Genomic DNA, 14,010 nt, shown 5'->3' on the forward strand with positions numbered 1-14,010 from the left:
TTTCATCCTTCCAAGCTTACATTGCGATCTACTTTGCTTTTAATTATTGAACGCGAACATGATTGGCTAAAAACCGCCATTCAATAAAAAAACATAATTTATGCGCAATTTTTATTTTCTAGGCATGAGCTATGGCGTCATAACCTAGGTATTGGAAATATTTTGATGTGGCATTATACTGCAGCTAGCAACATCAAAAGTAATCAAGTATATTATCTGCATGAGTGGTCTGCATGCACGGCGATACTTAGAACTGAAAGTTTTGATTTAGAACTGTTTATAAATATTAACGAAAACGCAAATTAATTTCCTAGCTCACAAACTAGAAGCTATCTGACTACACTTGCCTGGAGAGAGCTAGATGTATGGTTAGTACATAGTACAGCATGCATCATTGTTCTGCAAAATTTGTATTATGCATTGATTTGATGTATAGTTGGAAAGTAAGCAACACAGGTGCCTTATTCATCATTTGTTTTGCTTAAAGATCTGGAATTTTGAATAGAATTCACGCATAATTGAACACAGTATTACTTCATATGATTAGCACATGGTTTTAAGCTGGTGTGATTTAAAACTTTTTTCACAACCATTGACTTCCAATTAAGTATTAACTTGAGTTAAGCTTTGTAAAATCTATGGCTGAGTTAGAACCACCAAATAAGAAACAGAAAACAGTAGAAATGGATGAAGAGGGAAGTAGCCACAAAAAAGTTTGTAAAAAATGCACTGCAAACAGGGCATCCTTAAAATATGCTGGACCTTATGTTCTTGGCCCAGCTATTGGGAATTCTCCAGTTAAAAGTATTACACAATGCTTAGCACGAAAAATGGGAACACAGAAGTTTTATTCATTAAAATTACTCACAGTTCGTGATGGACCTAAGAATCAACATGATGTGAAACAAGGTAAAATGTTGATCCATGCCGAATACTCAATTCTGTCATTGTTACATGACCAAAATGGTGTTATTCATACTCATGGATTATTTGAAGACGAAGTTGAGGAACCATTATCTGATATCCGAAACATTCCCAATGTTCAATTAAACAAAAAACCCAAAAGATGTAAAAGATTATGTTTAGTTCTAGATTGTTTAACAGCTCACGATTACGGCTCAACAAGCCACGACCTGATTAATTTGCAACATTATGTTATAAAGGAAAAGAAACTGCCCGAAAAAGAAGCACTTGTTATTTTTTTAGATATTGTGCGGGTAGTCAATGACTTGCATGCAGTAAGTTTGTTAACTTTTTGTGGTCTGCTTATTTTTTCTTATTGGTAATAAGAATGGATGGATAGAATTACTAAATGGCCTTGTTAGCTTTCTTGAATTAGTTTTAATTAAAGTAATATATTCATTTTTTTCCGTTGTATTGACCTGAATGTGTAAAATTTTCACAAGTATTTCAGCTTATTAACCATCATCAGTAGCATTAGGAACGCATGTTCAGGCTTCTCATTTTGAGGTACGCAATTGCGTTCCTACGCCCTATCGGGTATCTGAATTAAGTGAGGTACAGGAAGAATCACGTACCTTCGTTGACAGATTACTTTTAGATCTGAGAATTATTAAATAATCAGGCCTTTTCAGGAAAATTTAGGTGTGTTTTTGGGTGTGCTGCACTGGTTAACTTCTTATAAAATTTGTCATTTTGCAGGTGCTATCAATAGCATGCTTAAGCCAATTTGCGTGTGTGTGGAGGTGTGCGGGTGCTATTGCACGCCTCTCCTGAAAAGACCTGAATAATCCTGGTCTGTTTAATCCATGAGCAAGCCTATTCATAGGCAACCTGACCATTCTAGCTAATTCACTGACTCCTGACTTAGTTAAAAGAACTAAGTAGACAAAAATCTCTTTTGCCTGGCCCTTTCGTCGTTGGTAACCAGGTCTTACACAAGAAATCAAGCCATGCGGACGGAGCATGGATAAAGCAAGTCTGCAAAACTGCACTTACAGGCAGAACAGACATTTTACCATGGATTTAATTGTAGATAATTTCTCCATTTGATAAAACAACTGTAAACCATTTATTAAAATGACAGGATAGTCATGCATACTATTTCAGACATCTAGAAAAGGAAGTTAAGATTGAGAGAGTTTCTATGCCAGTAGACGCTCAATCATCGTGTTTGGGGTTCACGATTCAAAACGTCCCCCACTTTTCTACCGCAAAATGAATGCGCAACAAAGATTAACCTTGGAGGCCATATCGCATGCGTAACATCCTTTCCACGTCCGTGGTTAAACAAATAAATAGCTTTTTAAAAAATTGTGTAACTGGAGCAAATTAGGTACGCTATGCGATTGATCACGTAAGCACATATTTACAAAATGAAAAGCCTGCATGTTGGTTTTTCGGCAATATCTTCTGCACAACTTACAGGATCTACTGGTATGGTCTTTAGTAGGCCAACATTGGAGGTTTTAGAGACCCCTAACAGTCTCTAAATGCTGTTTACACTGCTTTCTCTGGTACACTGTTTCCTTTATTAATAACTAGAAAAAACGAATTAATTTTTTTTTAACCAACCTACTATGATGCTTTTATATATTCTTTGAGTGTCCTTTTGTCAGTGAATTTTAACTTTGTTTTAAAAAGTGATTCAGATTCAAATTTTCATACCTATTATACATTTATTATACATTCCTTCTTTGTATGGTAGATAACCAATACCTGTGATCATCTTAAAAATCTTCTCTGCACCTTTTCTATGTTGTTGTCAATGTCATTGTTATGGTTATCCTATTTTAACAGAGCAGTGACAATAAAAGTGCCAACATAAAAAATTGTGTAGTTGGATTGAGAGCACTATTATAAAAATCTTTGCTATATATTATTTTATTTTAAAAAATAAACTGATAAACTTCAGAAACTTTTATGCACTGATGATGGCCTAAGTTGAAAACCTTTGCGAATATATTCATATAATAAATTCTTATTAAAATGATCATTTGTCCTGGCTTTATAATGCTGTGTATTGGAATCCAAGATTGTGAGAAATTGAACTAACTATATGTATCACCTTTTTTTTAGAAAAATATCATTCATCGTGACTTGAAGTTAGGAAACATTGTCTTGAATAAAAGGTTAGAGTTTAATGATATTAAATATAACTATATTATTATATATTAAATATAACTAATAATATAACAACCAATTGAAGTTATATTTGATTTTAATATTCTAAAAAATACAGCCATGAACAGAAGTAACTGTCCTGGCATGCGGCCTTTCACACACCTAAACCTGTATGGTGAGTGATCGGAACCACACGCCATAAAGATTTCTATGACATGCCATAAATTTGATGCTTCAAGATTCGATAATTTTAAAGTGCAAGCCACCTTGAAATATACTCAATGTTTTTCTTTTTTTTCTTAATGTAATAAATTAAGAAAAAATCGAAAATGTTAAGTAACAAAATTCCTTTGCATCTGTGCACAGTACAGAGGTTGCTGTTTTAGTTATGTTCACAGCCAAGAATTTTAACCCATTTATAATAACAAAAAAGTGTAAATTAATTTACGGAAGGTGGAATGTGGCTTATGGTGACAATGGTGTTGAAAATCATTACTTATAAAAATATTCCGCTATGACTAAAAAACTCCAAAAGACAAACTGGCTACTGCTTAAAATAATTTTTTCAATCCTGAGAATCATAAGATCGTTTTTTCTTAATCCTAGCCATTAGAATTTCTAAACAAATATTATTATCATGCACTCCAGTGGTAGTGAACACATATTCTCTGGACCATAAACGTAGGATTACATTTTTTAAAACACTTAATTTCAAAAGTATTTAAAAAGAAAAAAAGTTTAAAAGTATTACGGTTCGACACCACAGAAAAACAGCATTTAATTAAATAAATTTTGGCGTTTTGTGAAATAATTTTATTTAACCACAAGTCGCTAAGAGCTTTCAATTGAACTACGCTGTAAAGAAAACAATTTCTTTTCCTGTTGCGTTTGGCTTCTTTTTCGTATGTCTGATACTTCTGATTTTACTGTCTTGATTTTTTTTTTACCATCTAAGCTGGCTGGCGAAATTTTTTTGTTAAACTTTTTTGTTAAGAGGGTGAGGCGTTGTACATTCTAGAAAAATTATTGCTTATAGTTGATTTTCCTCTATCATGCAAAGCTTGAAACACTGGTAAATTTTTATAAAGAGTTGTACCCATGTACCAAGTGTATATATGTCATTTTAAAAACCGTTTCAGTATTACTTATTATCATATGCAAAGTCCAAGTATATAAGTTTTTTGAAATGTGAAGTTAATATTTTTTACTCTTCAGGACAAAGAGAATTACAATAACAAATTTTTGCCTTGGTAAACATCTTGTTCGTGGTGATGATTTGTTACATGATCAACGTGGTAGTCCGGCATATATTAGCCCTGATGTTTTAAGTGGTAAGTTCAGCCTTAAAAGCCTTAAGGTTTAAAACATCAGTAATTAACTTTGGAAGTTATTATTGTATGTCCTGCGGTTGACATGTACAAAAATTGATCAAATTTATACCTTCTGTACCCAAAATTTTTTAAATTACATAGACGTGCATGGATTTTTATCTTAAAATACTCATCATGATTTGATATGTACACCATAATAATTTACTGTTATTTAAGATATCCCATTTTGTCCTAAGAATTTTAAATCCTCTGATGTTTTCTCTGTTTTTTTGTTTGAAAAAAATTGTTTTTATGGCTAAGTGTTATAATATAAATAAACTTCTTCATTACAGGATTGCCGTATTCTGGAAAGGCATCTGATTTATGGGCTCTCGGTGTTGTGTTGTTTACGATGCTGTATGGTCAATTTCCATTCTATGACAATGTTCCTCATGAATTGTTCAGGAAAATAAAATCTGCAGAATATACTATTCCTAAGTATGTTTTTTATCTGTACTTTGTTGTTTATATACAAATTAAGATTTAAATTTATCTTGTTTTTGTTTCCACTTATCTTTATTGACTAGATGACTAATCTTAGCTAAATTTATAGCAGATTTATGTCAATTTTTAGAATTATTAAACGCTATCAACTGTCCGATATACTGTAGGGTGGTTGTTGTCACACTTTCAGGGAAGCTAACCACATTATAACACACCAAAGCTTAAAAAATTGAAAAAGGCGTCATGCTGACACTACAACAATTCCAATGATATAACAATTAAACATAACCTAAGGTCCTAAATCCACTTTATGTACTTTTAATTCAAATTTCTCATATCTTTTGTAAAAATTAACGTTTTTATATTAGAAACACGATTCTAAAAATATGAAGCAATTATTTACTTTTAAACACCTTAAATATTAAAAAAATTAAATTTATAGGGTGACAGGGCTCTTGATAAAAAGCCTATTGAGGTATAAAATAGAGGTTAACTTTTATAAATGTTTGGGAAAAATATATCAAAATTAGTTAAGAAACGTTTTTTTGCAAACATTTTGCACACAATTGATTGTTAGTACGAACTTTAAATAATGATTTATCAGGCTTGTAGCTCTAAACTTCTCATATTTGTATTAAATCTTCATACTCCATATTTTACCAAAACTGGCCATGTTTTTGTAGTTTTGTACTGTAAGTAATTTTTGAAATGTTTTTAACAATTCTATAATTTCAGTGATAGAAGAGTGTCAGATGAAACAATATTTCTAATTCATCGTCTTCTCACATTGGATCCTGCACATAGAATACAAGCAGTCGAAGCTCAGTCTCATATCCAAAGGACAATTAATACATGGTAATCCATCTTTTATTTTTTCTCAACCAACCTTTATATCCTTTTGTATTGTGATGTAGTGTAGCAATTTTCAGTATGAACAATTTCTGGACTGAATAAATTTAAACATTTTGATTAGCTGGCGGAAAATTTAATGATTTAATAATTCTGCTTTGCACAGACTTTTGGCTAGTAAAAATAAGCCCTAAGTGTGCATAACTTGTTATAGATCGCTAGTTGAGGAGGCATTAAGATACAAAAAACAATGAAATTTTCGAGATTTTTGCACAATCTGCAAAACTTTGTCCCTGCGAAAATTCTGTTCCTCAAAAATCTTCGAATTATTCATGAAATCCTGTTGGTCACAGACTAGCCCAATTCACAATACAGTTAACTCCAGTAACTCGAACTTCCAGCGGACCGAGGAAAATATCTCAACTTCTTTAATTTTTAAGTTAAACAAAGCAACCCGTTAAGTCAAATTTACTCAAAAAGGAGATAATAATTTAAGTTAAATCGATTTCTTCGAGAGCTGGAGCAACAATTATTAAGGGTATATGCAATATTGCCGATGGGGAAGGCATGCTCAATTCTTGTAAATTAAATTTGCCTGGACAGGTAACATTTGTAGTATCTATATTACTTTAAGAAAAAAAACTAAAGAAATTTAAAATCTGACATTTATCTGGCCTTTATTTACTTTTACTGAGTAAAAAGTTCGAGTTATCCAAAGTATTAAGGAATGTTCAAGAGACCCAAAAAATCATAATTTAAGTTCTAGTTATCTGGTATTCGAGTTACTAGGAGTAAACGTAGTTTTCGTGAGGTAAATGCGAATGCAAGCCGATACAGCTATCCGCTAAACTACGAAATTTAATCCCAACAAAGTATTCATAAATGTGAATCTCTAAAAAAGGTTCTGAAATATTTAATATTAAATTTTAGGTATTGCTCTTCAATGTTAAAAGATGATATTCAAATTGTACCAGACATCGATCAGCAAGATGATTCTAAAATATCAGAAGAGGAGACTGTGTCAACTGATCTGGGAAGCTATACCGAGTCAGAGAAAAAACCTACTACACAACCAAAAACAGTCAGATTAACTGAAACTGTAAAAAGACACGTGCAATTATTTCCCAATCTCCACAGTATGCCTACGAGATCACCTGTTATTCAAAGATTAAACCAGGACGCGCAGATGTTGACTGAGAATGAAATAGAAGTTTATAGTAGAAGAAACATAATTAGATTTTGTCATTGATTTGGCAGCAAAATTGTTGGAATTGATAGTGGCGACCATGGCAGTCTGTGATTTAGTCTCGCACCATAGTTTTACAGTGCAAAGTAATATATTTTTTAAGCAAAGTATGTACGAACAAAGAAGATATTTTTTCACCAAACTTTTGATATGAAATAAACAGCAGTATTTTTTCAGCTATAATTTGTGTGCGTACGATTATATTTCAACTTTAAGTATAGTTGGTTTTTTACACGGGTGCTTTTTTTCATTTTCATTTTTTTTTTTTTTTTATTAACAGTAAAGAAAAAGCAGTACAATCTTTTCTGTTATAAAACTTAGAAAAAAGTTAGGGATTTTAAAGAAATATGGACGGGATTTCATGGTTTGTATATCTAGAAATTTTCATCTGTGTCAACCGAACATCTCATTTTGTGAGGAAGCTTTTACTAAGATTGGGTAGGACAAAAAAGGTTGAATTGGTCGGTATATATGTCAGAAGTTTTTGATTTTGTAGAGTAAACTGCTTTAGGCGTCTACGAGATTGTTTTGTAATAAATATAGCTTGATAAGCAATCTTTTAGCGCCATCTGTACGTATATACATATAACCTTGTTACAAATATTTTTATATATACATATATTATGGGTTTTTTTACAGTGTGATGTAAACTCGATTGTTTTCCTGTAAATTTTTTCTCACCTGTTTTATTTAGAACAATATTTTTCATTTCATATTCGTTCGGCTTTAAAACGAGGAAAGTTCAAGCGATGCTGCTGAAACAGTAATTCAGTAACTTTGGCTTCAACCTTTTTTTCCCGTGATAATTTTTCTTGTTTTTTGGTGATACCTCCTAATTTTTGAAAACAGAAAAAGTATTAACATAACTTAGTTGTATTTTCTTTGTTCTAATTTTCAATAAAACTCGGCATTAAAAATCAATGCCATATTTTTATGCTCTTCAGGTTGACCACATTCTGTGAACATATGATTCGTTTTTGTCGGCTCAGCGCACATGCAACAAATTACTCGACATTGCGTCACATTTGGGTAGCGTTTTGCTTGCTATTTATTTTTAAAGTCAAAATTATTTTGAACCTCGTATGATCGCTCAGAGCGCTCCAGTGTGCAAGGTAATTCAATTATTCCGAATTAATTCCCAATTCTTCCGAATTAATTTCCAATTAATTTACCGAGTCAGCATTTTAAGTACCTTCGGATTAAATTTCAACAGGGTACGTGGAAGAATTATCAGGTGCATCTGAAAATGACTGCAGTACAATTTGATTTTTTGACCAAGAAGAAAGAGATCGCTAAACGCCAGAGCGAATCTGCAAAAATACATTTTGTCGCCAAAAGGCGGCTGCGTTAGACCATTGTGCATGCCCACAGCCCAAGGCCTCTAGAATTATCAGGTGCGTCAGAAACGTCAGCTACTGAGTACACAGGTCTTTCGAGTCTGTAATATGGCTTGTTATAGCCAATCCAGTCTCCCCACGTAAATCACGTGGTTTCACGCCACCAGACATGTAGACACGATATCCCAAATTGTTCACCTCAATCCTAGGCCCCTCTTCTCAACCACCTGTACTTGTAGGATTTGTCATTTTCTCACAACGCTATAATTCAAAAGATCTGCTGGTAATATCCGGAACACCCAACAGGGCGGGACTACTATATTTGGCACACGTTTTATACATCTTAAACTTTAAATAGAGAGAATCTCGTTCCCTTGATTACTTCATAAATACCTCCTTAATTTCAATATGTAGTTCTTTAGCATGTAAAAGATTGCCCCTCAAGCTAAAGACATGAAAACGCGAGCGGAAATATTTCATTTTGGAATTTGCCCAGCTTCACAAAGAGTTACCCAACTTATTTAAATTAAGTAGACCTTCTCAGTTTTAACGTGATGACTATGGGAAGACATGAAGAAATGAGCTGTTTATATCTGTAGCATACAATAATTACCGCCTTTCATGCGGCGCACTTTAAGAACTATCAAAGCGCTTGTAGGGACAAATTTTAGCTTGCTACTATTTGATTCAATAGCTCGATAGGTGGAAATTCATCTTTATAAGTAAAAACATCAATTTTTTTATTACTTCACCAATATTTTTAATATTAAAATTTCTTAGTCTTCGTTTAGTCTTTGCTTAATAGCTGTTACGTGCAGTAAATCTTCAATTAAACGCCCAGGGCGTTTATTTAAGACGGCGTTCAAAAAAGGTACCGTTATTAGATCATCAGAAGCATGGATGGTCTTCTCAATTTGCCTTCTTGGATCTATGGAAACATTAGCACACGTAGCTTTAATTTAAAAAGCCGTTTTGGTATATATAAAGATGAAAAAGTACCTACTACCCATATTATTCCACCACACCAGAAAAATTACAAATCGTTTCAGGGAAGCCGGTGCTGTAAAGGTTATAAGATGGCTGATAATAAAGAGAGTTGCAAAGCTGCAAGAAAATACTAGAAAGCAGCATAGTTGGCATCTTCAAGGAACAAAAGAAAGGTAAAACAGAGCTTGGCCAAGATGGCGGAAAAAAAGTTCCTGCATGCACAAAATACAAAATAATACATATCATCATCATTTCGCCTGTTAAATCGCACCTATCTTTAACGGAAGTAAAAAATTAACTAGAATTTTTAATTCTAGATTTAAACATTGTGAACGCGCTGACATCACGTCCATTTCTCCTGTTTTTTTTGGATCCTTTATTGGCACTGACTTTAATCACTTTGCTGTGCGAGTGTACTAGAGAATGGCACTAGCACATTTTAAATGCTTTCTAGCCTCGCAATTGCATTCCAGGTTGGTTTATAAAAGCTCTGAAGGGACAATGCATGGTGTGATTCAGCCTGGTCCACAGGGTCTTATGGCCCCTGAGCCGTTATTACGGAGCGGCCAACCGCTAACTTCATCAATGAGGCAAAATGCCCTGGGAACGGGGTTGGGTGTGATCAATTGTAAAGTCCCTCCGTGGTAGCGTGGAATGCTTGACTTGTGTGCTACTCTGTGCGAACACCATTGTCTTGTTATGTATTAGTAGCCACAGTGAAACTCTTATAAATCACACTCAAATCGATATCGCTAGTGTGCGGCGATATGTGTTGGTATTACACATGTGATTTTGTTTCAATAGAATAAAAGTAAATAAAAAAGACAATGTTAGTTTGGCTAAAAATTATTGTTATGTTGAATTATTTATTGCAGTTGTGTTTCCCGCCTTAAATTAGAGAAGAATTCAGCGAAATATTTACAACTTTTTTATTCCTGAATTTTCAGTCTACATCCCTCCACAAAAATTAAGTGAGACAACCAGTTTTGCCTTTTCGCCTTGGAATGAGTTATCTTGGCAGTTTTTGACCAAATACAACCTCGTTTCCAGGTTAATGTATTTATAAATTGTTGGCCGCCCTGTGATGATGGTTTTTGGTAAGAGATTCTGAGAACGAGGATAAACAAAATAATCACTATTTCATCACTTACTTTTCAGCTTTTTTTAAAAAAAAGTAATTGCGAAGGGAAACCTTCTAAAATTCTTGCGAGAAACAACTAGTTGCTACCATGTTGAATTACCAATTTTATTATCACCACTTAGGTAAGCCTTCTAAAATGCAACAGAAAAACACGGAAATGTAGCTAAAAAGTCGTTACATGACTAACGATCTTAAGAATTGCTATCAAATTATATCAATTTATAAAAAAACGATTTTAGCTTTGATAAAAAAGGTTCGTTATAGTTTATATAAGTTGCGGTGAAGGTATTTTTTCAACAGCGAAGAAAACGAAGCAATTTTTGCTGTGTTTTAAAAGGTAGACATTCGTTAATTTAATTTTTTCTTTTTTTTTGCACTTAACATAGTTAAAACTCAGTGTTTTTATTGACTTTAATAGCTAGTGCATATTTATTTAAATTTTAGCGCCATCTGTTGGCGAAAATGGAGGCAATACTGATTCTTTTTTATTTTTTTGGGATTTCTGTCGCCATACTGGTTTTTATTTTCACATGCACTTATTGCTTAAGTCCGAGAAAAGCAAGAAGATGGATGGTAAAAAGTTTCAAAATTCTTTTCGAGGCGTTCTGTTTTCGATTGAAGTGCAACAAAGTTACTACAGACATGGAAGATATTATTGATCGTTTTAGCGCGTATATCCCCGAAACGAAAAGATTTTTTAAGACATTAGAAGAAGAATATCATTTTCGCAGAGTTCTTGACATTCTTAATGCTTCTATTTCGGAATTTCAATTCTCAATCATGCCAGCCGGAAGTCTTCGTGAAGGTTTTGGGAAATTACAGCCTTCCACTTCAGCACTTGCTTCTGATTACGACATGATGCTCATCCCAGAAGATTGCTTCGCTCAGTTTTCACAAGGATTAAAACTAGTACCAAGTAACAACACTTCAGACACAGACACTATTTTCGAAGCAATTCGACCTCCGGGAACTGAAGAAGCATTTTGCTGGCTGAAATTAAAAGATGACTTATCACCCCGTCACGAGCATTGGAAGCGTTTTACGGTGTATAAAAAGGTTAATGGAGAGGACGTATTAGTGTTGTCTAACGATAAAGTTCGATTTGAGCTGAAAAAGCAATTAATAACCGCTAAACGAGACTTGGGATACATGGATGCTTTAGCGGAAGAACTGACCACTGGAGAGCGTAGAGAAAATAAATACGTGCCAAATATTGAAGTCAACGGGCCAGCTGTCACAATTAAAATCAAAAAAGTGGAGGAGCCGCGGTGGAATAATTATTCCACCAAATGTTTTTCAGCATTGCACACGTGTACTTACCTATGCAATTGTTGCTGTTGCTGTGGTTGTTTTTTTCCATTGAGAGAAACGGGTGAAGGAAGAGAATTATATTCATTCTACAGCGATTTCACTTTATCATTACCATGTAAAGAGTGGCCCGTTGATGCTGCAGGTATTATTTTTAAACCCGGTCCCCTCTGACCCTGTCCCCAGGGTTGTTTTAGAAAACAATTAGCGTGCATTTTATAACCTTGCTTCAAGAGCATTTTTTTCTTTGTGTTAAACATTACCCCCGTCATAATGACTCTAACTAAAAGACCCTGGAAACAAGGTTGTAACTTCTTTAAGACAACTCCTTTTAATCTTGTAGAATGGTTTACGCGTGAAAGAAACTGGCCAACTAATGACATTGTTAACAAAATTAAAACTTCCGTCACCCATCTTGTTCCGAAGCCGTCAACATCATTGTCGCCGATAACATTCATCGAAAGTAATTTTTCTTTTAATTTTTTAAAGTCAATTCCTCCACTTAGGTAACATTTACCTAAAACATTCCCATGCGCTGTATATGGTGATATTAAATGTCTTACTTGTTATATTAAGGTCAAGATGTTGTTCAAGAAGAGCCAGATAATACCCAAATTTATGGAAACCTTCCACCGACTGGCTTTGCACAAGCTGACAAAAGCGTTAAAAAGAGTGGTGTAGAATTTCGAATCTCTTTTTCACAACCTGAAGCAATTCTTGCGTCACATGCCCCAGTGAAAACTAAAGAAACGTATCTAGCTTTTAAATCCACTATCAAGCGATTACAAGAACAACTTAACATTCCTGGACGATACAAGATCGAAACGTTTGCGCTAAAAAGTATATTTTATCGAACTCTTGAAAAACTACCTGTGATGTACTCGTTTAATAACACAGGCGCAAGAAAAAAATTGCTTAAGTTGTTATTTGAGGTAAGATACTAACGTAATCTAGTAATTATTTAACGTCTTTTGCCTGTTGTTCCAGAAAGACCCAACAATTTTTTAAAGTTGCATGAGGTAAAGTTCGCAACTTCGTTTCCAGAGCTTTTTTCTCATCTGTAAATCATGGAGGGGGAAAAGAAATATTTCTTGTTGCGTAGACTAGTTATTATTTACTTAGGTCTCTTTTGAAAAGACGTTGTTTGAGGTAACCAAACGCGGCATAAAAAAAATTCAATCAAAATGCATTCGTCGTAGGTAGTTAACTTCGTTAACGATAAATAAATTTGTGTAATATGTTTTCTGCTCACCGTATTTACTCAAATAAGCGCTCAGGGTGCCACTTATTTTTTGGACTTTGACGTGGATGCTCATTGGAGGGAAACGCTTTATCAAGAGAAGTTACACTTTCGATTGAGGAGTTCATTATACCTCCTGTATACCCGTATTTTATGTGTTCAAAATGGCTGCGCGCAGCTTTATTGTGGCACCCTTGCAGAGTGATATATTATGCTGGTGGGTGAACGCGTGGATTTCTTCATGGGTTAACGACTAGTCTCTATCTTAATATCCATATTTTGATCCGAATATGTAGCTGCGAGTAGCGACAGAACAACCTCATCCCCAGAGCATCTTGTATCTTTTCTGACATCAGACGGCGATGATGTTTGTCTCCCTTTCCCAGCTTTAGAAAAGAGACAACAAGCGCTGGGAACGAAGTTTAAGCGAGTTAAAAAAAACTGTTGTAGTTGTTGTATGTTTTTATAGAATTTGTACGCACTGTTGAGTGAAAAGTTTTGCCCACATTATTGGATCAGTACGATGAATTTGTTCAAGAAGTACAGACCAAGTGCAGATGATTTACCAGAAACTGTTCAATACAAAGCTACCGTTATTAGTATCCTCCTGTCTGAGTTAGAGGTAAGATTTTTCTGCCAAAAAAATTGATGGGGTAATAAACAGGTGGGGCATTTAAGGTTTTTACTCTATATTTTTTGTCTTAAACTGCTATGATGGAATTGAAAATTGTTTGTTAAGTACTCTACCGTAGTCATAATGTAAAGGAGAAAGAAGCAATAAACACCATCTATCTTGTTAAGAAATGCAGGTTCCCTGAGATGACTGTATTTGATTTTATCGAACAGGGAACTATAAAAAATATGCAAATCTTTTTAACGGAAGTCGAGAATTATTTTTTTTCCTTCTCTCATTAGTACGTCCGCAAGTTATTTACAGCTTGGCATATTAGATTAAATCTACCTTCCTACATGCAATATGTTTTTGTATCTAGAATCTGAACAGG

At 34.0% G+C, this 14,010-nt stretch overlaps 2 protein-coding genes across 2 annotated transcripts; both read left to right on the forward strand.

Moving 5' to 3' along the window:
* The first annotated feature begins 122 nt into the window (after window positions 1-122).
* On the forward strand, window positions 123-7,859 carry LOC130644545 (serine/threonine-protein kinase 40-like). Its single transcript, XM_057450193.1, has 6 exons — window positions 123-1,238; window positions 3,040-3,092; window positions 4,300-4,415; window positions 4,748-4,892; window positions 5,634-5,753; window positions 6,678-7,859. Exons 1-6 carry the CDS (start codon window positions 639-641, stop codon window positions 6,994-6,996), a joined length of 1,353 nt encoding a protein of 450 aa, XP_057306176.1. The 5' UTR covers window positions 123-638; the 3' UTR covers window positions 6,997-7,859.
* Window positions 7,860-10,724: 2,865 nt separating this feature from the next.
* LOC130644544 (uncharacterized) lies at window positions 10,725-12,725 on the forward strand. Its single transcript, XM_057450192.1, has 3 exons — window positions 10,725-11,911; window positions 12,110-12,229; window positions 12,343-12,725. The coding sequence occupies exons 1-3, from the start codon at window positions 10,921-10,923 to the stop codon at window positions 12,708-12,710; spliced, it is 1,479 nt and encodes a 492-aa protein (XP_057306175.1). The 5' UTR covers window positions 10,725-10,920; the 3' UTR covers window positions 12,711-12,725.
* Window positions 12,726-14,010: the final 1,285 nt, after the last annotated feature.

Source organism: Hydractinia symbiolongicarpus, chromosome 5 (genome assembly GCF_029227915.1).
Source record: "Hydractinia symbiolongicarpus strain clone_291-10 chromosome 5, HSymV2.1, whole genome shotgun sequence".
In the NCBI taxonomy this organism is placed as follows: Eukaryota; Metazoa; Cnidaria; class Hydrozoa; order Anthoathecata; family Hydractiniidae; genus Hydractinia; species Hydractinia symbiolongicarpus.

Bases quoted from the DNA above. Each gene is read 5' to 3' on its own strand.
- LOC130644545 (XM_057450193.1), top strand. From the start codon at position 639: ATGGCTGAGTTAGAACCACCAAATAAGAAACAGAAAACAGTAGAAATG. The intron at 3,093-4,299 runs GTTAGAGTTTAA...TTTACTCTTCAG, and splicing joins AACATTGTCTTGAATAAAAG to GACAAAGAGAATTACAATAA. The intron at 5,754-6,677 runs GTAATCCATCTT...ATTAAATTTTAG, and splicing joins CAAAGGACAATTAATACATG to GTATTGCTCTTCAATGTTAA.
- LOC130644544 (XM_057450192.1), top strand. From the start codon at position 10,921: ATGGAGGCAATACTGATTCTTTTTTATTTTTTTGGGATTTCTGTCGCC. The intron at 11,912-12,109 runs GTATTATTTTTA...TTAATCTTGTAG, and splicing joins GTGGCCCGTTGATGCTGCAG to AATGGTTTACGCGTGAAAGA. The intron at 12,230-12,342 runs GTAATTTTTCTT...TGTTATATTAAG, and splicing joins GCCGATAACATTCATCGAAA to GTCAAGATGTTGTTCAAGAA.